The 27,043-nt window shown below is 33.1% G+C and overlaps 5 protein-coding genes across 5 annotated transcripts; all 5 read right to left on the bottom strand.

Moving 5' to 3' along the window:
- TRIADDRAFT_58773 (uncharacterized protein) lies at positions 1-3,484 on the bottom strand (the record flags this gene model as incomplete). Its single annotated transcript, XM_002114656.1, has 4 exons — positions 1-35; positions 570-680; positions 807-1,136; positions 2,086-3,484. 4 exons carry the CDS (start codon positions 3,482-3,484, stop codon positions 1-3), a joined length of 1,875 nt encoding a protein of 624 aa, XP_002114692.1.
- Positions 3,485-3,920: 436 nt separating this feature from the next.
- On the bottom strand, positions 3,921-7,296 carry TRIADDRAFT_58772 (uncharacterized protein; the record flags this gene model as incomplete). Its single annotated transcript, XM_002114655.1, has 3 exons — positions 3,921-4,254; positions 4,456-7,183; positions 7,284-7,296. 3 exons carry the CDS (start codon positions 7,294-7,296, stop codon positions 3,921-3,923), a joined length of 3,075 nt encoding a protein of 1,024 aa, XP_002114691.1.
- Positions 7,297-9,570: 2,274 nt separating this feature from the next.
- TRIADDRAFT_58771 (uncharacterized protein) lies at positions 9,571-15,804 on the bottom strand (the record flags this gene model as incomplete). The annotated part of the gene is made up of 13 exons (XM_002114654.1): positions 9,571-9,615; positions 10,082-10,213; positions 10,289-10,504; positions 10,575-10,740; positions 11,030-11,221; positions 11,637-12,771; positions 13,064-13,437; positions 13,868-13,938; positions 14,046-14,157; positions 14,275-14,490; positions 14,812-14,903; positions 15,289-15,343; positions 15,761-15,804. The coding sequence occupies 13 exons, from the start codon at positions 15,802-15,804 to the stop codon at positions 9,571-9,573; spliced, it is 2,850 nt and encodes a 949-aa protein (XP_002114690.1).
- Positions 15,805-19,102: 3,298 nt separating this feature from the next.
- On the bottom strand, positions 19,103-20,610 carry TRIADDRAFT_58770 (uncharacterized protein; the record flags this gene model as incomplete). Its single annotated transcript, XM_002114653.1, has 5 exons — positions 19,103-19,369; positions 19,610-19,669; positions 19,755-19,956; positions 20,125-20,316; positions 20,516-20,610. 5 exons carry the CDS (start codon positions 20,608-20,610, stop codon positions 19,103-19,105), a joined length of 816 nt encoding a protein of 271 aa, XP_002114689.1.
- A 257-nt stretch (positions 20,611-20,867) lies between these two features.
- Positions 20,868-26,296, bottom strand: TRIADDRAFT_58769 (uncharacterized protein; the record flags this gene model as incomplete). Its single annotated transcript, XM_002114652.1, has 6 exons — positions 20,868-22,012; positions 22,367-22,902; positions 23,691-23,906; positions 24,275-24,366; positions 25,494-25,545; positions 26,283-26,296. 6 exons carry the CDS (start codon positions 26,294-26,296, stop codon positions 20,868-20,870), a joined length of 2,055 nt encoding a protein of 684 aa, XP_002114688.1.
- Positions 26,297-27,043: the final 747 nt, after the last annotated feature.

The following is a 27,043-nucleotide window of genomic DNA, read 5'->3' as shown; positions in this document are numbered from 1 at the left end:
TTATAAGCAGATACTCTGTGCAAAACATGTATATCCTAAAATATTTACAAAATTGGAGATTAAGTAACGAAATTTGAAGCTTTGTAAGCATCATAGATACAAATATAGGCAATGCATCAAATGGTAAAGTCAAATACTAAAGTTAAGGTTTTAATTAGGCCTAATTTACGTATTAACAATCGCGTTAGTATAATTTAACTCTCTCATCCTAGGCAGGACAAATTGTCCTATTACTATTTCAAGATTTTAGGTCGTACAAACTAAGGCTAAAGCCATTAATATGTGTGAGCAAAATAATTCGAAGATATGAAAGCACAATTACAACGAAATCTTAATATGGTGGTGATTCATTAATTTGACGAAAGAGAGCTGATACAGCCTTTACATTTGAGTAAGCATTACAATTAGAGGCTATTTGTGACCTTATTGCCGAACATGTAATATATATTCCGGATATGCAGCGTTGTCGTTAAATATTACAAATACTGTAGGATTTAACAAGCTATTCACTACAGAATGAATTCTTTTATTCTGACTGCCTGGAATATATTGCAAATTACGGACATTACCAGAAGTATTGCAGATGCCGGTAAGTACGCGAGCCAGAATTAATGTACGCCCATAGCCGACGGTAGTGGATGGTTCAGTGGCGAAGTAAGTTCCATTTCCTAATGCGGATCCTAATCGTAGATATATTGGACAAAATTTAGTAAATTGTTTCTAATTTGAGCCTACATAAATGAGTGTGCTCTACTCATCTATCAATGCTAACATTGATAAAAACTCTTATTTTAAGCTGAACCTACCATGAGATTTACCGGAGTAATCTCGATCAAAGCCGGATTTGCAAATACTATTCACATTATTCTCATTCGTCCGGTGGAATAATCGCCTTTCAATTACAGTTCCTGGCTGATATTGCTGTACGTCTTGTGTTACTTCTGCTTTCTGTAGCTGATACCTCCGGTACAGATTCCTATTTTGGATACGCTGTAATTTTATTAGATCTATTCCTTTAGCTCGCACTAGTTCGGAAATTTCTTGTATTTCTGCCTGATTCCTCACTTCCACTATTAATTTCAGTTCATCTTTCTGGGTATCTGCTTCAGCTGATTGCCAACTTGCTGGTAATGAATCTATTGATATATCAAATTCATTTGGAAAGTTAGATAATTTAATATAACAGAATTGAAACATTCGTAAGCCAGATTTTAAACTATCTGTAGGGTCTGTTGGATTTAATAAGAACTGCATTAATTAATTAATCTGCAACGATATATTCGACTTTGACATCGGTGCACACTAACAGGTTGCATTAATAATGTACAAGATTTTAAATTAGTCAAACTCAAGGTCATGATTCGCAAAATCAAAATTAAGGGAAATTTTAACTGATCTTAACTAAAAGAAATCTGCCAAAATCTTAAAACAATCTAAATGCAATTTTTGATTCGCAAAATCAAAGTATGTTTAAACTTCATGAAATGCTGGAAGAAAGATAATCTAATATTACACGCTATTTAGTAGCTTGACTATTACTCATTAAGTAATTAAAACTATTGATACGGTATAAACAATATGCGAGGTCTCGACATTGTAACATATGAGTAATTACATGTTACGATCAAAGGGAGACTATAGAATGCCATCCTAAACTACGCATTTTTTTGCAATCTTAGCCATTGTAAATTTTTTTTTTTATTTCAATATCATGTTTAAATGATTTCGAAGTATCGTAAATTCTTCCAGCAGCAAGATTGAGACCTTTGCACAACCAAAATCTAGAAAGTGATCATTATTTTGAACTTACTATTTAACCTACTATAAGTAAATTAAAAGTGATAGGAGATATACCCAATTTTTCCAATTCGTTTACGTATAAAGTTAAATAGCAGTATGATCGTAGTTTCTATGAATATGTGAAGCTGTTTTCTATTTTGTGCCTTGATAATGAGTGCATAGCAGATTGAAAAGTTTTGAGACAAACTCGTGTCTTCACTAAATGATTGCATATGGACATTTACGTGCTACGTTAAAGCGAATAGTTAATCAAGGCTTATTTTAAGAGTAGGCGGATTGACTAACCTTCCAATGCAAACTTGCGCCAGATTGGATAAGACATTCCAGTATCCACTGTAATTGCCATCCTGATAAAATCGATTGATTTACCATCTAAAATAACGTTTGATTTTGTTTTATCGTTCAAATATGCTTGATAATCTATTTCAAGCTGATAATTCATTACAAGATCAAATTGATGCACAGCTTGTTTGATATTGACATTCCATTGAACAGTTTCCAAAAGTTCTTTTCTGTTCTCCTCCATAGCTGACTGATATGTTTTCAGGCTGGATGATTTTTGAAAATTGCTATAGGTTGTGAAGATGTCATTTTTATAGCCGTAGATTTGCAGTTGTTTTGTATTTGTATTTCTGATCATTAAGGTACTGTGGTGGCACCACCAATCTTGAATTAGTGCATGCCAAGTTTCTTCATCATATCCAAGCATATCTTCTTCAGCGAAAACAACACATGTCCAACTTGGAGCGTAACTTGCTAATAGTGATTCAATTTGCTCAATAATTTCATACCGACTAGCTACAATGGTAACATTTTTGCCAAAATTGTTGTAGGAAAATGGCCGAGTTATCTGCCATGCGATTGTATAATCTGAATAAGATTTGTGTGCATTCTCGAACTGGTGCTGTGCCCAACTCGCAATCTCATATGCTAATTCTCTATTTCCAGTGATAAAATCAATACGTTGAAGACTAATTCCTGATTTCTTATGACTATCTAAGAATAGATAGATAGCTTGAATGAGTAATTTGATATCTTCTTCGGTGATTTCTGTACTGGCAAGAGGACATGATATCGACGTGTTTTCATTAGCATTGACGCAAGCTAACAAAGAGCCGAAATCATCAATCAGGCCATATGGACAAACTTTAAAAATGCTACAGTCACTTTGTGTGCTTTTATCCACATGAATACTCTCTAAGCAATGGTTTTTGACAGTGGAATCTAGTCTTGCTGATAAATGATCTTCTGATTGATGAAGATGGCAGATATGAGTTGTATTAATGACTGCTGATGTTTGTACAGCATGCATTACTCCAAAACAGAAATTGCAAGATAATTTGGCATTGCTTTCTGAGGTTACTGTTAATAGTGTATCGAGCTTTTCCTCTTCAATTTTACCCGGAATTTTCTTGCATTTAGTTATCTGATCAACCAATCCATTATCTAGTTGATTCGTAGAGAAGTTACTCTCTTGGCAATATGAATTCAGCTCAATCTGAGCAGCATCGATCGATTTCGTGTACGCATCGTAGATGTCTTGATCCAAAATGACAAAAGCAATGACATTCAAACTTGTATCAGCATTTTTTAACAAATATTTACAAGTGGTGGATATCATTTCTCTAGCAAGATCTTGCGCTTTAATACCAACGTGGCCAGCACCAATCGCTGGTATTGCCATGGATTGCATAGACTGTTTACTAGCTTTTCGTAAGCATTCGCCAATTTTAGGCTTTAACCACTACCATGAAAAGTTTCAGTATCAGGATTGAAGTTTAATTAAGATCACTTACTTATGCAAATGAATCAGCTTACCGATAAGTGCCTAGAAGAACTTAGAAATGGAATATGGTAGACGTATTGACATCCGAAGTGAACGCCACTTGTGCAACCTATACTTGTCGTACTTAATGTATATAATTTCCTCTGACATTCAAGTCGGTATGCAGCGCCACCAGATTGATATAAAGCTGATGCAATTTGTCCAGCGCTATAATTCCATAACATTATAGAATTTACGATGACATCGAACTAATGTACAAGATACCGAAGAGAGAAATATAAAGATTTAAATTTAGTTTATTCTATAGAATCTATCCTAGCCGCAATTCAACCATTCAGCGTATAAATCTTCGTGAAATCTTGTCGATACTTACATTATTACTTATAGCTTGTAGTGGCCTTTTCAAAACAGTAATAACTTTACCATTGAAATCAATCTTTTGATTATCATCTATAATTGGTACGTTACACGACCAGCTTGAAAAGGTTGACGGTGAGAGTTTATTAAGCAATAGCATCGAGGACATTTTGCTAGGCAGGTACGTGAATGAAGATGCCTGTTGTGAAAAAGATGTATTATTATACTTCAATGAAGGGCACGTTACCCGTAGTCCTCGATTTACTTTCTTCCACGCTGGAGCACGAAGTTTAGAATTCTCCTTGGTTATCCTATTATAAATCAGGCGTACCACGAGATTGAGAACGTACACTTTAAAAAGAATCACACAAAATATTCTTGATAATTTACAAGTCATTCTAAATATCCTCCTATTTAGAAGATTATTCTTGATGCTATTTATTTACACGTATTTCTAGATATATTTATTGATTAAAATATGCTCGATTGTTTACAGATCATTCTAGACATACCTGCGAATTTGGACATCAGCAACGTCAATGGAGAATTGCAGGCTGTCTTTTAAATTAGCCAGTTTTCCTTTATCCTTTTCTGAAATAACGTAGCGTAAAATTTTTGAAAATTGACTCTTTCCAACCGAAATTGATTTGCAAACCACTGGAATGGAACGAATTTCCGCATCAATCTGACTAATGGCTGTCGATATTTGGCTATGGCGATATTTGATTATTACTTTACTATCCTCACTGCTACTTTCTCCCTTGTTTGCTTCAAATAAAACTTGACATTGATAGCGATTCTGTATTGCCATTAAATCATCGTTACAAAAGCGTTGAAGAAATTCAACTTTTAATAATTTCATTTTACCAATCACAAATTCATCGAATCGATCGTCAAAGGATGTATGATGATGGGCATTACCCTTATATACCATTAGATACTTCTTAGCTTTACTGACAACATAGTCTATTTCATTAAGCACTCCTACAACGGTAGTATTAACAGTCTTATCGATGGTATTAATGCAAAAGTCGACGAAAACTCGATGATAGTGTGCAAATTTATGAGTGAAATATTGATGAACATTAGTCCAATCTTCCAGTAGATTTTTTTTGTAATGAAGTTTAAACTCTTTGGTTTGATACTGTTCTTTCAGGAAGGCAACTGCTTTATCGTATTCCTCATTATTGATTCCAATAACAAAGACTGCCTCATTATCAAGATAGACTCCAGCTAAAATTCGTTTATTTCGCAAAATTCTATTGATATCATTGATTAAATGAGAATACTGACGTAGGAAAGCGGATAAATTGGCCGATATACCATCTTGACTATTTTTAATGGCTGCCAGCTGTTCCCTAGGTGCTTTAGGATTATTCATGTTCGTCATCAGCGTATACTGATTTCCTGTAGCTTTTACATCGGCCCTGAAGCCCATACATAGTAACTTTTCTTGTAATCCAAGTTGCCGAAGTAACACAACTTCTGCCGATGACATACAAACTTTCTGATCACCTTTTAGCTTGTTAGTCTTTGTAGATATTTTCTCTTGTGAATATTTAGCTCTAACACGATCGTGCCTTTCTACAATTCCTTTACTGTTATTGATCGACCTAGCTTTAAAATCTTGAGTTTGTCCATGTCTAACCGATTTCGATTTATCAATAGATTTTCTTTGCTGTTTAGCTGATACTTTTTGATCGTGGCTGATTTTCGATTGATCAAAATCAGTCGCTAAAAGGTTGTCCAACGTTTCCGATAAGTTCGACGATTCTACAGTTAGGTCTTGATGAACCGACTGTTGGTCAACTAGTTTTTGTTTTCCTTTATTGCCGGATACTTCTGTATCTGCCAGGTCTAGCTTTGTATCACATTTCCTATCTTCATTATTAGAACTATCATTAACTTTAAATTTATCCTTCTCAAAAGCGTCTGTTCTCTCTTCAATTTTCTGAGCTGTAGCATCCCCTTCTACGATGGTTTTGTCCAAATCCAGAATATCTGTATTTATTTCATCTACAAGAAATCTGACATCATGATCGATCTCTTCCCTTCCTTCAAGATCCAATTTAGATAAATCTGGAATGGAATGATGACTGGCCACCTGGGTAGATCCATCTATGATTATTGATTTATCATCTTTACCATCACTTCCGGCTTGATTTTCACTATCTTGTACAGTACCAAGTTTGCCTACATGGTCATTATCGCTGCTTGTTTCGCTCACATCCTTTTGACATTTTTCATTAGCGAGAATGAGCTTCGTTTTTTGATTAGAGTTATTATCGATGTTACTCTGGATATCTTTAATCATACCGTCCAAAGACTGTGCAATTAGATTATTCTCTGTGATTAATTGGTTTGATGACTGTCCTGTCTTGACATTCATCTCATCAATATTCTTAGCAGAATCCTTTAAACTTGTAGGCATAGCTCGAAAATTTGGATCTAAATTGACGTCCTTATATTCAGTCTCTATAGCCATTAGTATTGCATCTTTTACATCGACGTTTGGGGTTTTCATTTCAGTATGTGCTGTTTTCTTCATAACAGTGTCCATTGCATCTAATTGCGAGTCTAATAGTTTACCCTTTACCAACTTTGGGGCATTACTTCGATCCTCGATGCTGTTTTCTTTTAAAGATGGTAGCAAATTATCCCTATTTTTCAAGTTTTCTACACCACTTCTTGCTTTCCCCAAGTTTTCATCTCCTGTAAAAATAGCGTTACGATCTTGACAAGTGGCCATTTCAGTACAAGTCTGAGCCAATGTTTGGCCGCCCAAACTGTTCGTACCCTTGACTTTATCCAGCCTGGTTGTAGTATCGGTTATTTCGTTTATTATGTCATCTATGTAGGTTTCGTGTGTATGTTTTTGCTTAGTAGTCTCTTTGGATATTTCCCTACAAGCAATATTTTTTCCACTAGTACTGTTTTCATTTTGATCTATTACATCATCTAATAAATGCAGCGGTATCGAAGGAGAGATATCCTTATCACTGTTGTTCGTGCTGATATTCCCTGGTTGATGAATCATTTCCTTACTTAATATATCATTTGATGTTTGTCTTTGAATTTCTTCTTTTTTAGTCATATTTTCTATAAGTTTAGGATCTTTCTGTTGTTTATTTTCGTTTTTTTCATTTGCACCAGTATAACCCTTACTTTGCTCGAACACATCCTCCAACCACCTTAAAGAAAACTCATTCTCTTTTCCGTCACTATTACCGCTAACCCCACCTAGAAAAGGTCAAAAATAACCAGCATAGTTATTAAAAAATAGATGTGATGCACCATAAAGCATCCATTAATATGTTGTAGCATCCTTGCAAGATCTCACCTGATTTATTCATCATTGACGAATTTTTTTAATTAGATTAATCGCGACTGACAATCCTACTGGCCAACCTTAATAAAACTGATCTTTAACTAACTCGCCATAAAAGATCTATCCTCTCCTGTCGTCTTCTTTCTGATGGTACCGTCTATTGACTAACAATTGAATCTTGTTGTCTTATTATATTGCCATCCAAAGTAAATGATAGTATCTACAAATGTCTACAGTACTGTCCGTACTAGTCCGCGAACTTAGTCCTCACAAGTTTCTAATTTTCAACAGAAACTGCGCTGTTCACATAGTACAGTTAATATTGAAACGTTAAAATATATATCTTGAACAATCACTTGATTAGCAAGGGGTTTGAAAATTTCTTTATGCCAGCACCAAACACATCTTGGCTACTGCCAAGGTGTTAAATATAGTTTCACACAAACAGTTTCCAAAGAAATCTCTGCTGGCAAGATGGACTTTGATATTCGACTATAATTCGTGTTTAATAGCTAGTGTCTAGCTTTTATTCTCATCTTTATTACTGCCAGTTATAAATAAGACGTTGATTGCCGCTATCAACATCATCTATAACGATCGATCAAGCACTGTAAAACTTAACATGGCTAACTGGGAGAACAAAATATGGGGATAGCAAAAATACAATGATTTATGACGCTTCTTAGTGAAAGTAAAATACCACCAATAGCAGATAAAATGAGATCTACGCTATCTATGCAAGTGATTTTAATGGATAGCACCACTGTATATGGCTCATATTTTAACGATATAATTTGGAATAATGTAAATCATAAAATCAATCAAACATTACTGCACTCCATCATTAGGCTTGAATTCCACTAAAGCAGTCACTTCGCTCACGATCAGAGAAGATTAATTAATATTTATTTAAAAAATGTGCCGACGTATGCACATTCCTTGAATAATTATTTACTACAATTAAGCACCATATATAACGCTTGTTATTCATTATGCACCATGCTTGTTATTCTTTATTCACCATGCTTGTTATTCATGAAGTAATTCTCTAATTTCTTTTCTTTGTTTTTGATCTTTTACTTTCCTCATTATTTGACTGTTATTCAAACTTAAACATAATAAAACCAAATGATGAATTATAGAACGGTAGTGAGACATTATCTTCTTTAGCTTTGCTGAATCAATCGATCAAGTTTAGACACGAATGTACGTTAGAATCGAGCAATGGACTGCAGAATAGCTATTCAATAGTATCCTCTTTGCATTCTCAATTGAATGATCAAGCTATAGCACGATTAAATCCTGAAATGGATTACAGAATAGCAATAGCATACCATCAATCTTCGCTTTTCGCAATGAAAGATCAAGCTTAGACAAAATTAAGTAATGGGCTGCAGAAAAGAAATATAAAGCCTTCCTATTTTGCTTTTCTTATCTTAATCAATTGATCGAACATAGATATAATTAAATCGAGGAGCGGATTACAGAATAGTAATATGATACTATTCTCTTTTGCTTTACCGAATCAATGGATCCAACTTAGACTAGATAAAACCGAGTTATACTAAAGGCTTGCACTTTTACTCTTTGTTAATGCTTATACTATTGAAATATATAAGTAATTAAATGATTTGAAGATTTAGTAAAGGGGTATTTGAAGCATTTTGCATGAGTTGCCAGTATGTAAATGGATAACTCATCTATGCAAATTTAGGTTATCTTAGTCTAAAGATTTCTATAAATGTAAAATTCGATTTAGATGTAGGAGAAAATGTTCGCGCTTGCTTGGAAATAAATTGGGATATTTTACACTGCGATGGACAGCTTTTGTTCGAGAATTAGGATACTAGTCATAGAAACGATTTAGTACGGGGTTTCTGAGGGTTGTAAACGCTCAGAGATTTATTTAACTCACTGCAGTACAAATTTGAAGGCATTGCGACTAACAGGAGCTCATAAACCGAGTCATCTACTTTTTTACAATAGTAACTAAAATTGATAAGTTAGAGTGAGAATTTAGCCAAATAGAATGAATTATTAACTTGGCAGTAAGCGGATAAAACTGAATAGGCGACTTTAATTAGGTTAAAATTACTAGCTTATCATTACCTGTAGAAGTAGGTACTCAATAAAGAATTGCTTTTTAATTCTCATCCCGCTCTATACTAAATGTAAGAGATCCGATCTACAGAGCTCCCTAGTATTGAAATTAAAATAGGTTTACCCCAGCAGATCCACCTCTATAGCATGACTTTTGTCAGGAACTCCTGCCGGTAAAATTTCAACGAATAGCAAATGTTTAACTTTTGATTTTTTGCAATTCAAATTTTTCCAGTAGGAGTCCCTGTTTTAGTGTAGATCAGTTTAATATGTAGTTTAGACAGGTACATGAGATATTATAGCCCAATTTGACTCAGTTCTGATCATATTTTGAGCGTAAAGTGTCGAAAATCAGGGTTTCTTAACATTTATAGTACAGAAAATAAAATAAAGTAGTCGCAGCTAATCTAATCATAGACATTGAAATTATCTGAGAATTTCCTGAATAACCACAGCATAAAAATTAAAACTGAATTTATTTTTGTTGCTATCTAAATAGTGAATAGTTGGCTAGCTAGCAATGGAGTCCATCGCTATGCCTTGAAAGTACTCATACAAATTCATATTCAGAATTAAATTACGGGCAACTCGAAAGACATTAACACAGATTTAAAAATGTCATAACATTTTAAGTCGCTAGGTTGAATAATTAGATGTATAGATTTCACAAGTGTTAGTTGCTTATGTTCGTCATAAAATTTTGAAATAACCTTGACCATTTCTTGAGATAATTCGTCAATATTAGTACTAAATTCAGGACTACCATACATGGGGATTGCTATCGAGTTTATCGAATCTGAATGGGCTTTCTCAAGGCATTTTTTGATTCGATCAATGAGCCACTAAAATTTACAATCGGTTGTAAACAAAATTAATATATGAACTTAAATTACGAAATATATTTCCTAGGGTCTTACCGATATTGGCTGATTGGAGCTTAAAAACCGAATATGATAAACCTTCTTGCAGCCAAAGTAAGTTCCTTTAGTAATTCCAATTTCATCCACAGTCAGACGTTGCAAATTTTGGTAGTAATCAAGCTGATACTGGAATCCACCAAGGCGATGTAATGCCTTTCCAATTTCTCCTTTATGGTGCTTTTCCAGTTTTACGTAGTTAACGATAGCTTGTGCCTAAGAATGATTGCATAGACAGTAATCATTAAATGAACGCTACTCTTGAAATTTACTTCATCATACATACTTCAATACCCTCTTTTTCAACCTTTCCTTTTACTAATTTAATAATTTTTGAGATTTTATCATGGTCATTAGTAGCCGATGATAGAGAAGAAACATGTACTGCAGGATTAACTTGAGAAGGATTTTCGGTTGTTTTAGAATTTGTACCCTCCTGACAATAAGTGATCCTACTTCAATTGCCAAAACACAGAATAATAATGTTTTCCTCATGTTGCATATAACTATTTTTTGTCTATCCATAGGCACTATACATCATTGATTAATTATTAGCGGAAATTAGCGATATCCTGTTGACTTCTCAAAATCGAATATTAAGTGGATGTACGGTTGTCTTCCTCCAATTATATATATATTATAAGTATACTATAAAATTAACGCTAATAGATAACTATTTCTTATTATTGATGGAATAATTTATTGCTAATTATGGACTAAGATTAGCGATACCCTACTTACTTGTTACAATCATCGCATGTTAGAATGAAGGTACTTTCTTTTTCATCTTGTAAAGTATCCAGGTTAACTTTGCCATCAACCATGTTTTGACCTATTTCACTTTCAAACTTCGTTTCGCTACCTCCTTCATTAGCTCGATTCTGGTTAATTGATTCCTTGATATTGTATGAAGCAGTAGCTATACAGAGTTTTCTACGTTCGATTGAAAAAAAATTGATAAATATTGACTCACTGTCCCAATTGAAGAAGAACTGGGGTTTATTCTAGCAATTCAATCGCATAATATTTAGTCCACATACTTCTTTTACGGTATAGTAACATTTAATATAAACTACGGCTATTGCTAGCATCCAGCATTTCTAAGGTTAAACTGCAAGCGAAGTTCCCACTCGATATGGCTACTATTGATCATAGCAACAAAATTTTGAGTTTTTCATCTTTTAAATTAGCACTTTTAAAAATGTACTTTAGCATTATATACGTATAGTATCGTTTACTTGACTAATTAGATTCATTGAACAGCAAAAATCTCAATTCGTACTATAAAATATGTCGACAAGTCAACATCTATAACTAAACGTAACAAATGCAACTGTGAGCTACCAACCGTTCACATTCGTTGGGTAATGCGGTAATTAAATTTTCATGTTTGTCTTGTGTACGATCCATTTCGAAATTGCGACCAGAAATATTTTTTAATGTTATTTTTTTATTCAAAACTTCACTTATTTCTACCTCTGAACTTCTTTGAATAAGTTCTTCCATCTTTTGATAAATATTTGTTGCATAAACTTGACTACATTTAATTAAAATATTCGCTTCCTTATTAGTGGTCTTCTCAATTTGAATATTGCAACCGTACGCTTTTTCTAGTAATTGGAGATCTTCTCGCCAATACAATTGCTGATTTATTGCATTTATTAAGTGAACATGAGGTATTACGTATTCAACGACTTTATATTTATCTAAATGGTTCTGAATAATGTGGGTTGCGTTAGAAACATCAGCTCGTTTTCCAGCGACGAGAATCTTACATGAATCAAAATTATTACTGTATACGCTTTCCAGATAAATATCATAGTTTCCAGCTAAATGATTTCTTAATCCATGCATAAATATATGAAAATCGGATCTAACGAATAGGCCATCAACATTGACTGTGGTCGACTGGCAGCAAAACATTTCTCTCAATAAAGAAATAGCTAGATGATGGGCTTTTGCGTCTAAGGCAACAACAGATACCGATAGACTATCACCATGACGCATAATTCCAGCTTTGATACCATTAAATCGCAGATGCTTATTAGTTAGTACCTGCTTCTCATCATGACGAGCAATAAAAGTGGATAAAGGATGAGGCAGATTTTGACTGCTATTGCTAATAATGCAGTTAGTATAACTGGATAACATTTTCCCAATATACCCTTGATCTTTAGAGGGCATGTGAACGATTAATCGAAAATTTCCTTCAATGTGGATATATTGGAAATAGACATCGTAACCATATTGCTGCAACGATTCTTCTAACTTAGTCTCTTGAATGAGAAAATGAGCCGCAGTAGATAACTCGATTTCTAGTTTAACCCTTAATCCTTTGTTCATTGATTCTGATTTGATTGGATCAGAAATTCTTGAGTCTATATTATCCGTTGGAGATACAACTGGAAATTGGCTATTAGCTTCCCTATATTCTTCAGCACTTTGAGGCTTTACCTTCATGGTAGTTAATTTATCATCTTGACCTAAAATTACGTTGACAGATATATGGCTGGATCAATATCAAAACTTAGGAATTACTATTTAAAAATGCTTTGACTACAACAAATGTTATAAAAATTGCATAATACACAACTATATGTAATGATATACATCATAATTGTTCTAATAATTCAGATCTTATAATCACGAGAGAGTACAATACTCAAAATAGCCTTTTAAGAAATTGCCAGAAAGAAACTTGAAATATTTCACCTTATGCTTTAAAAATTGATATGTCTATAATGTCATTGCTAATGAGGCTAGAGAGTTCCTTACTGTTTTCTTGTGTTTTTGAATTGCAATCTTTAGATTTCTCAGTATTTTCAGTGTTATTGTTATCGCCAGAAACTTGGAAGACATTCGACTTATTTACGAAATCCGTGGATTTATCCTTTCTAAGATCACCAGATTGAATAGAGGATAACGAAGAATCTCGAGTCCAACGACGTGTTTTAGTCGCTAAGAGCCATTGGTCTCGACGATTACTTTTAAGTTTTTGTTGCACGCTGCAAATAACTTTATTGATCAAAGTTACAATATTAGGCTTCTCATGTATTTCTAATGTTATTCGTTTGCCCTTGATAATATTATACTTATTCAGACACAACATGGCCATAACGGCACCCCATTGCCGTCGGTACACTACGATTCTGCATAGTTGAAAAATGATGTAATGATAATTTTTAATTGCAGATCCAAGCCGTTTGTGCATGATCAATTCACTACAGTATACAGTATACTTGTTACGGGCAATGTAAATATACACTAATTGTGATTTTAATCTTAAGGACAAAATCAGTCTTACATACTTGTATTGCTGTAAAGTTAACAATTACTGTAACAGTTCTAGGTGAAATTATATTAATATCGAACATCCAAGAAACCAGCTCTTTGCAAAGCTATAACCTCGATTACATTAAGTTTGCAAACCTAGTACAGATTATGCTATGAAATACACATCCTATAAACTTCAGTACAGATCATAATACACTACATGTCCTCAATCATCATGTAGGAGAGCAGAGCAAATCAGCAACGATCTACAATTTGATTAAAAGCTTTTATCAATCAACTTCTTACACTTCGCCGGATCTTGCCCTAATGAGATCATCTACTCTTCCAACTTGGCTAAAGATGTGCATTAATTCTATCTAAAGGAAGAAAATAAATGACATGTAATTATGAAACATTCTCAATTTAGGCGTAATGTAGTATTTCTAAGTATTCGAAATTCCATCATGCAAGAATTTTTACAAACTTGTGCTATTGCCTCTGGTATATTAATGACTCTGACAAGCGTTCTTAATTCGGTCAACTCTTTTAATTCATCGTCTGAAAAAGCTTTTTTGGCTTCTTTGACTTCATTTATTCTTAATATAGAGATGACGAATGGTGTTTCAAATTAGAATATTCCTGTATCAACCGATTAAGTATATAGCCTAACTTGCAAAATTGGTACTCTAGAGTAGATGAAAGTTAAAACTCACCTATTTTGTGTTTCCGTATCATACATACAACCAGATCTACGCAATCCTAAGGCTTTCATTTGATCATAAACTATCTTTTCCATGCCATTTCTGATATTTAGGGGCAATTCTGGCGGTAAATAAACAGTTAAACCTAACTTGCTTTTTCCAACTTTGATTCCTCTCAAATTTATGTTCAACTGGATGACTTGGTTTCTTTCTTCTACCAGTATTTGTCTATTTCCAGATAAAAGAAAACGTGCAATATATATGAATACTTGTAGTGCCAAGCAGCTCTTTCAGTACAACATTCTATGTAAAACAGAATCAATTTTAATTCTGGTAAGGTATATAATCGCACACAAGACTATTTCTAGATCGTTGATCCCGACTTTGAATATTATTAAATTCTGGTTAAACCGGCGATTAAACCATCGGATAACATTAGTTTATTATATATCATTATCTCAATTTGTTAGTACAGCAATATGTACGACTTGAAGTGATAATAAAACTTTTAAAATTATTTAACTACTAAATTTTATACACTATGCTTACGCAAATCGCCAATTTTCTTTTCCAATGCCAATATAGTGATAAAATATAATTTGGGCTCGATTTATAATTTTACAGACTTCATATTCAAATGCCTAAAGATATTAATCAATGTGTTTGAATATAATAAATTTATGAGGGCATTTGAAATTGATCGGTAACAAAATTGCTTCCATTTTTTTTTTATTACATAACATCACTTTTTGCAAAGCTACCTTCTACTTTACAGCGGTAAGTGCAAGGCATTGAAACTTTATCGAAAGTAATCGTTAATAAATTTGAACAGAAACTACCAACATAAGAAAGATGGTTCACTTTATTATAGTCGATTAACTGAATTAATTTGAAGGAAAGAGTGAATTAAAACTCTTAGTATAGATACTCTCATACTCGTAACTTGTCAAATTGATGACATAAATTAATATAGTAGAGCAATTCATCAAGTATCATCATCTGAGTCTATTTTTAATACCACATTACCTCAAGAACACTAGATTCAATTCCACAAACGTACAAGCAATGATTTGGTGGTAGTCTATAATGTATGAGAAAATAAGAAGTTTTTGAAATATTTACGCCATTGAGTGAGTATGAAGCAGTCTTTAAGGATAGTACTAAGCGTTGCAGGGGTTAAAAGTAATCTGACTACTAACAAATTGATAATAAATGCACTGTTATAATAAGCAATCTTTCGCATCTGAATATGTACTGCTAAAAGCCACAGTAATACTGTCTAAACATATGTATACAGTATAATCATGGAAAGCATAACTTGTAAGCTGGCTGTAGCTCCAGGAGACTATTAGAGATTTGATGGAATATAAATACTTTATGTGCTATAATTCAACATCATCATTTCTAACGTATTCTAGCTGAAAAACTTTCGAAACAATTTAAATATTCTACAAGATTGGATTGATTAGTTATAGCAATCTTATGCACGCAACACTACCGTGGATTCGACGGCTGAGTAAAGGCAAATCTTGGGAAAGCCATTTACCAATATTGAAGATGGCGTTAAATCTTGATTTCAATCTTAAAAGGTTAGCAATTTTAGAAATTGTACATTAAGAAAAAATAATTTACGGATGAAAAATAGCGTAACGATAACTCAGCTTAAGCTAAGGGAATCATTAGGAATCGTTAGATTGAGTTTTTTATCAAGTTCTAAACAGGCTTTGAATACTATAACCCCTGCAGCGTGCATAAATTTGCATGGGGCTTTTTTATTTTTGATGGCCTTTGATACTGACTGGCTAGTTGTGCTCTTAAATAGAGTCTATGGGTTGGTCCAACAATCGAAATAGGTTTTTTTTAACCCAATTTAGACTCCACCTTATGCAGTATGCGTGCTTTTAAGACTACTCTATATAAGAATTACAATTACCTCTAAGGTCTACATTAAGTAACTCCTTGAACTCGTTCTTACCGAATAGAAAGATATTGTACTCATTTTTCGAGTAGCCAGTCTGTGTAAATAGAATCTTTTTTACAATAATAATTAAGGCTAATCGAGCCCCAATCACTTTTGTCACATTTATATTGGCACTTTTGTTTGATATCACACCATATGCAGCATTGTATTATTTGTGCACCAAATGAATAGAATGGGTAGTACCTCAAATTGTGACAGAGAAGATTATGAGGCTGATTGAGAATAGTTTTTCAGGGTAAGACTAGTTATAGGGTAGGCGATTTATCATGATTACCATAACAATTACTAAAAATAAGGCCTAATCAGTCAATTTAGGTTTGAATAGCTCCGATTGATCGTGCTATTTAGGCATTACAGAAGTTATGATATTATGAAATTAATATAGGCTTTTAGTCTGCATTTCGAATTAAAATTATACCTCTCGACGATCTTGAGCAAATACTTCGTACTTTCGAATGGAGCAGAAGTTTTGTATAATTGATCAATTTCATGATTAATTCATGAAGCTTAAAAATTGAGCTGGATAGATCATTCGAATTGTAAGCGCTACAAATTTATTGGGTACCTTAAATTTCGCCGTCTACTCAAAGTGTCTATCACTATTTCACTAAAGAAGGCAAATTTCCCCTACTTATTTACTGTAAATACAGTTTACATTCTAAAATTAAATAATTATAGAATAATGTTGTAAATATTGACCGCCAGGATAACCTTAATAAAATAACAACCTTCGCTTACCTACAATGCTATAGCTTCTAAGTAATTTTACTTAGAAGAACTTCTTCTATTACTATAATTCTTCGAGAGTAAAATCGTAATAGTAATGTAAATGTTTCGGTATATTCTGATTACTCCTGGAAAAAAAATTAATTATTATGTCCCCTACTGTAAGCATTTAGTATCAATGCTCTTAAAACTAGGAGAATTCTGTACTGTAAAGTTACTACTTTCGATAGATCAAAGACTACAAGACTACTCTACATCCGTAACTCAGCTAAGATTCACAATAACGAATAGATGAAGTAGATATATCATAAGTTTAAACAAGTAATAGAGATAGCATTATTGATAATTGATGAATTGTAATTATAGCTTAGTTATGAAAGACGTAATGACTAATTAAGTAATTCTAATTTTAATTCTATTACGAATAGAATGTATTTTATGATATCATTGTTTTCAAATTTTACATTGATTTAATGCAAAATCAACATTAGTTAAAAGATGAATCACAAAATTAAGACTAGCATGATAATAATATTTCCTTCAATTCTTAATAAAAAAACAACTTTTTCTTATATCGCGAAATGATATAAGAATTATGACTTCAAAAGCAACGATACTAATGTAAAAGTAACTTTTTAAAGTCAAATATGCTAGCAATCATATACTGGTTCTGACAAACGTGAATACCAATGTTGAACAACTTGAATGCTATTGAGATGTAAATGAAATAGGCAGTCTATCCATAACTCACGTTCCATATACAATTTTTTACGATGTTTAAAAATTGATTTCAAAAATTTTCTTTAAATTAACGTCGTCCAAGCTGCGAATTAATACTGCTACCAGCACTGTCTATTCTAGGATGTTAGTAATTAAAAGTATTACGACATCGTATGATAATAAACGTATGAAAAATAGTCGAGTTATTCCATTGCCAGTTTAGTCTAATCAATCAAGCTATGAGTATCTACGTGTAAGCACTGCTCTTATTTACGTTGGGATAGCTCCTTCTTTGATGATGCAATTTTGATTTCTTTCAACTATTTATCAAAGGCAAGATAGGATAACAACTAAGAATGGTTTAAGAGACAACTGTTCAATACTAGTATATGCTTACTTTTATTTCAATGAACAAATGATCAATTTCTATATGAAATTATAAAACATTCTACAATACTTCTGCAGTGGCTAAACCATATTCAACTTACAATATAGAAGAAAAACACATCTATTACGGAATGATATTACCTAAATTATAGAGTTTAAGGAAGTATTGTTATACTGAGTATTTTAGCATTATAGTTGGTTGTGAACCTTTCAGAAGGGTAGTTCTTAGGTGTTATAGTAGCAGCGCTATATTCTTACTAGTTCTTTAGGCAGACTAGGGTAGTAATCAATAGAAACAACTGAAAATAAGTGCTTTACGATAGACGAGCAAACTTGCCAGAAAGTATTCTGTGGCAACATCAGTTTATTAATTCTTGCATTTATAAGAGAATTTGTCTTTTATTCAATTTAAACACCAGTCGTCGAATTAACCATGATATGCTTCAAATTTACTTACTGATTGGCACTCATGGAAATAAGACATTAAAAATAACTACTTAGAAATTTTAGTTGCATCCTAGTCTAACCAGATAATTACGTAACTCTATCATCTCATTATAACTATGTTTTGAAAAATAGAACCTGCAAACAGAGTAAACTATATTCGCTCCTCTAAACTTCAAAATTTATTAACTAGATCTAGCATATCAATTAGTAACGATATATTATTGTAAGAAGGTCATGATTAGGTCAATGATTCAATTCGTAAAGAGTTTAAAACTGAATTAAGCTCTAATAGTCAAGTAGTTCTATTGGAAATTGCTATAGTTCAATCCTGATAGCATTTCGATAAAACATAATGTGCAATCAGCAGCAATTACAGTTGCAAAGCATCGCATTAATTGAAAACACTGTACACCTGCTAAATCTGATTTCTTAGAAGTTGATCAAATTCATAGATGTTTATTAAAGTAAGTATTTTATGTACTGCATCAAAGTTAGAACTATATTTCACTACTCATTCATAATATCACTGCATGTTTACCAATAAGTCAGTCACTAATCGGTACTAAATCATCTCGACGATTAAACAAGCAACTCAAAAGACATTATCACAGACTTTACAGCCTCATAGCAGTCTAATTTACTGGGTGGAATAATAAGATGGATAGATTGTAATGGCGACATTTGCTGATATTTTTCATAAAATTTGGAAATAATCATGACTATTTCTTGAGATAGGTTGTTGATATCAGAACAAAACACAGGACTGCCATACATTGGTATTGCTATGGAATTCATCGAGTCTGTATGGGCTTTTTCCAAGCAATTCTCAATTCGATCAATGAACCACTAAAAATTTACGATCGGCTATTAGTGATATTAAACAAGTGTTTCGTTAAACATAAGGCATCATAATTATTTTCTATACTTTACCGATATCGAGTGATTGAAGCCTAAAGATGGAATATGGTAAACTCTCTTGCAGCCAAAATAACAACCCTTACTGGTTCCAATTTCATCAATAGTAAGATGTTTTAAATTTTGATGGGAATCAAAACGGTACTCGAGCCCGCCAATGCGATGTAATACCTTTCCAATTTCCCCAATGTGATATTTTTTCAATTTTATGAAGTTAATGATAGCATCTGCCTATGATAATAATTGGAGGGACATTAATCACCTTCATAACATCATTAAATGAGCTTTATACTCAGAGTTCACTGTATGTACGTACTTTAGTACCCTCTTTTTCAAGATTTCCTTTTACTAATTTAATGACTTTATCGCTCCTATTATAACCATTATGGGCCAATAACGATGAATAAAGATTTACTTTGGTATTATCTTTCGAAAGATTTTCGGTTGTTTCAGAATTAGCATAATTTCTTCCCCTTACTTTCGTATCTTTCTTGGAATAACTGATCTTACTTCGATTACTAATATAAAAAGTACAGTTATTTTACATCACATTATAAATATAGCAAAGTATTAGCGATAATAAATTAGCATGAATATAGACAGATATAAGCTACATAATCTTCATTATTTATAGGTTTACTCTACCGTTAGATATTTGACTATAATCTAATCCGTTTCCTACTTACTTTTCACGTTCATAATATATCACCGCATATACGCTTTCTTTTTCATCTTGTAAACTACCTAATTCAGCTTGGCTACCATCGATGCTTTGAGCAGCTTCTCTTGTACAAATGGTTTCGCTATTTTCTCCATCAGTTCTGCTTTGGTTATTTGGTTCCTTGAGCTCGCACGAAACAGTAGCTTGATTAGGCTGTCTGTATTGAATTATAGTAGTCCTATTAGTAACAAATGACTATTTCAAATCTGATCAGAGCATGACTCTGGTTATGTAATGCGCCTGAATACTTTTCAGTCAAAATATCTCATATGAATTATCAATTTCATAATAGTATAGCTGTGCTTTTACTGACATTTAAAATCCTCTTAAGTGAAACTGCAAACGGCTGTACTCACTCTTCGCAATTATCTTTATTCACATCAGCAAAAATTCGTTTTTCATCTTTTAACTGATCCATTTCAAGATTGCAATGAGAAGTGTTTTCAGACATTGTGTTCAAATTATGAGTATCGTTGCCTTGTCGAATTGTGGTTTCTTCGTCTCGCTGATTGATGTCGCTAGAATTAATTGGAATTTATACATAATAATTAGAAAGCCACAAAAATATCATTTTTAGCAATTCTGCATGATGCAGCATTACTTGCGTCACTGAAATTATTCATTTTAACATCTAAATTTCAACCTGACCTAAAAATTTGAACAAAGACTTAATGGCGATCAAAATTTAATGGGAATCACTTATGCTACCTACATTTGGCATTGAACATAAGTCGTAGCAATTGCATCTTCTTCCTCATTTAGCGAAACTTTGACTTTACCATCATCACCAAAAATGTCCTGAGACATTAATTTTGCGCGCAGCATTTCATTGCTTTCTATGTCACTGCTTTTATCAATCAGTTCTCTCATCTTCTTAGCAATGACTGATGAAAATACTTGACTACATTTAATGGATATGTTTGCATAGTGTTCATTGATCATCTCAAATTGAACATTACAGCCGCATAATTGTTCCAGCAATTGAAGCTCTTCTGGCAAATACAATTGCAAATATTTCGTGTATAATGTTGGAGCATTCGGAATTATATAATCAATGACTTTATAACTATTTAAGTTACATTGAATGATTTTAACCACATTAGAAACATCGCATCGACTTCCAGTGACGATAATTTTACAGAAGTTAAAATTGTCGCTGCATTCACCTTCCAGATGAATATCATTACTTGCAGTTAAAGAATTTCTTAATCCATTCATAAACATATGGAAATCCGGCCGAGAGAATAGGTTATCAATATCGACTCTGGTTACTTGGCTGCAAAACATTTCTCTCATACTAGAGAGAGCTTGCTGATAGGCCTTTGCGTTAAGGGCAACGATGGACACCGACTGATTGCCACCATTAGACATGATACCAGCTTTAACGTCATTAAACCGCAGATATTCGTTAATTAGCATTTGCTTTTCAAGACTTAAAGCTATAAAAGTTGATATTTGATGTTGTAAATCTTTATGGCTATCGCAAATAAAGCATTTAGTATAACTTGATAGCATTTTACTGATGTGCTCTTGATCTTCAGGGGCCATATGCACAATCAATCGAATACTTCTATCATTATTTATATCAGTATACTGGAAACGGGTATCACAGCCATTTTCCTTTAATCTTTCTTCTAACTCAGTCTGCTGAATAAGAAAATGCACAACAGTGGATATTTCAAGTTCTTGTTGAACCATTATGACATTGCCGTGTGACTCCGAATCGACTTGGTCGGAAAAATCTATTCCCATTTGATCACAATCTGCTGATACACCTGTTAATTTATCATTCGCTTTACTACATTCTTGAGCAAGCCGATATTGTACCGCCATGCAAGTTAAATCGCCATAACCTATAATTACCACAGATGATAGGATAAATATCAATTTCGGAAAACGATAGAATGATCTATGACGACATCAATGACTTTAGGCTCGATTTTTCCATATTATTTTGATTAGGTGCAGCTAAGAGATTCTATCCCTCTACATAAACGATTATTACGGTAACTATGAATTAAACTGTCTACGTTATATTTAAATTAGAAATTGCTTGATTTCGAAGAGGATACTCCAAGTTTTAACTCCTAATAATTCAATTCGGTTGACCACTTTGTCAAATACTGATTAATTATTTAGGACTTTCATCATCATCATCCGAAATTGCTGGTGCATGACTCATTTCCTTAATAGGTTATATACAGTACCTTTGGAGCAGTTTCGGTAGTCATTTGGTGTTTTCTCATTATTTTCGTGTACTTTCAGATTTTGGTGGCCATTTTTTCGAACATCTTTTTTATCTTCATGCTTCACTGCTGGCACTTCTTCGGATACTTGAGAAATACCTTTTTTACCTTCAAGGTTCGCTACAGGCATATCTTCGGATACTTGCGAGATAGCTTTTTTGTCTTCATGCTTAACCATTAGCTCATTTTCTGCTACTTGCAATCGACTTGACTTACTTTCACAATCTTCTATTTCCATATTCTCAGAATCACTTAAAAGCGTTGCAGATAGGGGAGAATCTCTACTGAATCGAAATTTTTGAGTCCCTTCGTACCACTGCTTTCTATCTTCCGTGTTAATCTTTTGACGTACTTTATAAACTACTTCATTGATAGTATCAGCAATCATGGGATTATCATGGATTTCCAGTGATATCGGCTTGTCATCAATAATTTCAAAGTTTTCTAGGCACAGCATAGCAATAGCCGCTTCCGATTGCTGACGATACGCAACTAGCCTAAAAGATTGGAAATAATTTTGAGAAAATGTTTTTTACTGGAGCTTGAAAAATTCTAAATTCGAATTCGCCAGCTTAAATTGATATCCTTCAAGTTATAAAATTCAATAACTAAGATTGACTGAGCGCATTAGATTACTGTAATAATTCTTTATTTCGAGTACTTGTATCGATGCTTCAGAGCTATTACTAATTAATCTATTAAATGCATTAAGATAAAAAGACATTATTTAAACAAGCATCAGATAGACTTCTATAAAGGTTATCAAAGTGATGACGTGCAACCCCAAAGTATCACGTAAGATTGCAAAAATGACTTCATATAATTTAGTAACATGATTATTAACTACTATAAATTCAATCCCTACACTTCTTCATGGTTTAGTCTATACAGCTCTTCTACTTTTCCGACTTGGCCAAACAAATGCAATAGTTCCATCTGGATTTAGTAGTAGTAAAATAAATAGTATCATATTGATGAGAGTATAGTAAGCTTGACCTATATGCTATAGTGTCGTTAAGAATTGAAAATCTTTATTATTCTAGGGTAAAACCTGCTCTATTGCTTTTGGGATGTTATTCACTTTGATAGTTGTTCTTAAATTCTTTAAAGTGTCAGATGGTAAATTTTCTTTAGCGAAAGCTTTTCTGTAAGTGCAGAAATTAAAAGAAATCCTTTGGCAACATTGTCATAACGTACTTAAATCTAAAGGCCAATTACATCAATTTACTTTATCAATCTTAATGATCATCAGCCAGAAGGTTAATTAAAAATAGATTGGACATACATGATTTCTGTTTCCATTGCATAAAAGCAGCCTCCTCGAAGCCGATCTAATGCTATCATTTCATCTTTGACTTTTTTTTCCACTTTATTTCGGACTTTTAGAGATAATTCTAGTGGTAAATAAACGACTAAGCCTAATTTGCTATTCCCAACTTTATTTCCCCTCAAGTTTACCATCAACTGAATGACTTGCTTTCGTTTAGCGACTCCAATTTTCCTATTCACAATAGAAAGTTCTGTTAGACGTTAAATGCCATCCATCTCTCTTACCGAACTGCTTTCAACTGTCCTAGAAGAAGCTACTTAGCTAGATCTATAGCTAAATTGGAACTTAATTAACATCGTACAGTGGTGGAGACAAATCACTGTGCTGATATAATCCAGAATCTGTTATTTCTATAAGCTGCTAGAGACTATTAAAATCAGTCTTCTATTCCGAAATTTTCATGAAAAGCAAGGACGTTTTAATGATATGTACTAGATTAGATCAACTTCTTGCCGTATTGCTTCTGTCTCATTTTATTTTCTAATTAGGATTTGATAATAATACAAACACTGTCAATTTCTTTTCAGTTCAGTACTTACGCAAATCGCCAATCATCTTTTCCTGTTCCTATGTATTTGTAAAATTTAATACGAGCTTCACTTATAATTTCATGGACTTGAATTTCAAATTCCTTTAGTATTTTAAGCATTGTTTAAAAATTTCAGGTAAATAAACATTTTGAAGAAGTTCATTACTATAAATGCTAATAATTATAATTGTAAATTTGAACTTTCAATGTTATTGCCACTTGATATTTTTGTTGTTCAATAGCACCGCCTTTGCTATGGCTGCAAATATGATGAAATTGATCATTTGAACGAAAAATTGCAATATTTGAAGAAGAAACTCATTCAGGAGTTAGTCTACTGAGTTATGTTGAAAATGGCAACTATTTTAAGCAAGACGATGAAACATAAGAAAAGAAACTAAGCCAAGACTCATTCTACTTGACTAGTTTGAAAGTAAAACGCTCATCACTACCAGAGCTAAAAATATTAATAATTGTATTTTAGACCATCAATGTCATTACTGCTCTACTTGATATTTGCATGGCAACATCCTTTATAAAATTAATCAATACAGCCAAAGATTGTGATATAAGAAAAAGGAGCTTATTTAGGAGTCAGTCTACTGGGTTGCTAGTTTAATTGCAAGGGAGAAACGATGGAACGGTAATTAGTGTACAATATTAAGATGCCCATTCAGAAGTCTATATATTGAATTATTTTGAAAATAGAAACTATTTTAATCTATTACTAGAGGCAAGAGATTGCAATATAAGAAAAAGCTAATTTAAGACTCATACTGGTGGGTCAGTACTAATCTTGGTAAAGCTAATAGTTGATTTTTAACTAACTAATCAGCGTGATGCTAATCATTATAGCGAAAGATTGTAGTATGGGGAAAAATGCATATTCAGGAATCAGACTATTTGAACATTGGCCGTAACCTATATGCAGTAGTAACAAATAATCTAGCAGTGAATTTTCTTTAATGTCCTGCTCTGTGTATCTAATGTAATTAATCATTTCAAGTGAAAGATTGCAGTACATGAATAGCGACTTGCTCTAGAATTAGTCTACCAAATTATTCAGAAAGGAAAGCAATTGTAAATACAGTACTGGTACGTAACCAACTTGCCAAGGTAAACTTTAATCTAATCTGCCTAAACATGATTACTAAGTCCTAAAAGATGTTGTAATGTCTATTAGACAATCATTACAAATGGAAGCCTCATTCAGCTTTCCTATACGTTACCTGCAGGACATCGTGTTCAATTCCACATACATACAAGCAATGCTCTTTTGATCTATAATATGCATTAGAATAATAGTTTGCTTGAAATTAACTGATTGCATCGCTACGATAGTACAGCAATAATACGTAATGACAATAATATGGGTAACATGAGGAAGGTAGACAGTGTAAGTTATCTTTACGCCATCTGTTCCTGATGGCGAACTAATCTGTAATCGCAGTAGCGTATGTTAACTATTACAATCTCTTTCAATTTTCTATTTGGCAACGGTATCGCATAGCATAGCACATCCAAAATACGCGATTAATTAAGAACTAAATTAAATGAACGAAAGCATTAGTCAAATTAAAAAAAAATCTTAATATGTTGATTAACTAGCCTTTATTACCCTCTAATGTTAAAACTAAATCTCGAATAGCAGTAGTTTAAATATTCGAGGTCTTTTAACTACTGGCCAATTTGATCGAGATATCAAGGTAACTATTGTACTTGATCGAGCAACTCATTTTAAAGTATAAAGACTAGGAAGAAGCGGTAAAATAGGTAATAAAATGCAGCAATGTTATATTGCCACCAGGTTTAAGCAACATGTAACAAAGAAGCTGTCGACATGGTAGAAAGTCTAAACGGTAAACGGTCACGATAGAAAGCCATCGCGTTAAAAAATTATTTTGTCTGCGTAATTCTAATGAATCAAATTACAATGACAAGAATTGCAATGATCAATTAATTATAGCGATGCCGTTTATGCAGCGGTGCAACAGACTCAATGATTTTGTTGAACAAACCTTGCTGAAGCCATTTGTAATAGTTAAAGGTGTAGTTGCAAGTTGATCGAAATTATTAAAGGATCGAATCGTCTACAAAATTAATGATTATAAAATACAAGCAAGCTAAAAAATCAAACGGTGATCAATTAGCGTAGGCTAGGCTACCTAATTGTTAAAACTAGCTGAATAATTCGCGTTTATTCTTAATCAAATAATCCCTAAATCAGGCAACCCCTACTGAGCAAAGTACCCTTTTCGTAGCCTACCAAGGTGTTGATTTTCTGACCTTTCACTGATCGAAAGTAAAGTTAGGCCTGTTTAACTTTCTAAGCAAGTTATAACAAACAAGGCTATTCTCTGTATAGAAGACAATCAATTTGCAATGCCTCTTAAACTTGTTACTATGCTCTACTTCAAAATACCTTATCGCATGGATTTTGATATGTAATAGCTTCTATTTAAACGAACCCTGGCGTTCTGTATAAGAATGCTAGAATATAATCTCTCCCTTTTATTTTGAGATTAGTTGCACGTTTACAAATGTCAAGAAAGAATCTAAATGTTCCTCTTTTTTTTGTAGAGAATATTTTTCGTTGCTAATAACATATCGCACTCTGCACCGATTGCAAAAAGTAAAATTGCAATCATGAAGCAATAAAATACACATTCCATCAAGGTATTTGTTAGATACGCTGGGGTGATTTGGAAGGCGTGGTAATGAAGTGTTGGGGAACTTGCCTTGTTTACCGCATCAATTAGATTTGCTTACAATGCCTGCT

This window comes from Trichoplax adhaerens, genomic scaffold (assembly GCF_000150275.1).
Source record: "Trichoplax adhaerens TRIADscaffold_8 genomic scaffold, whole genome shotgun sequence".
NCBI classification, from domain to species: domain Eukaryota; kingdom Metazoa; phylum Placozoa; class Uniplacotomia; order Trichoplacea; family Trichoplacidae; genus Trichoplax; species Trichoplax adhaerens.
Note: the sequence above shows the minus strand (reverse complement) of the source record. Positions and strands in the feature narration are given on the sequence as shown.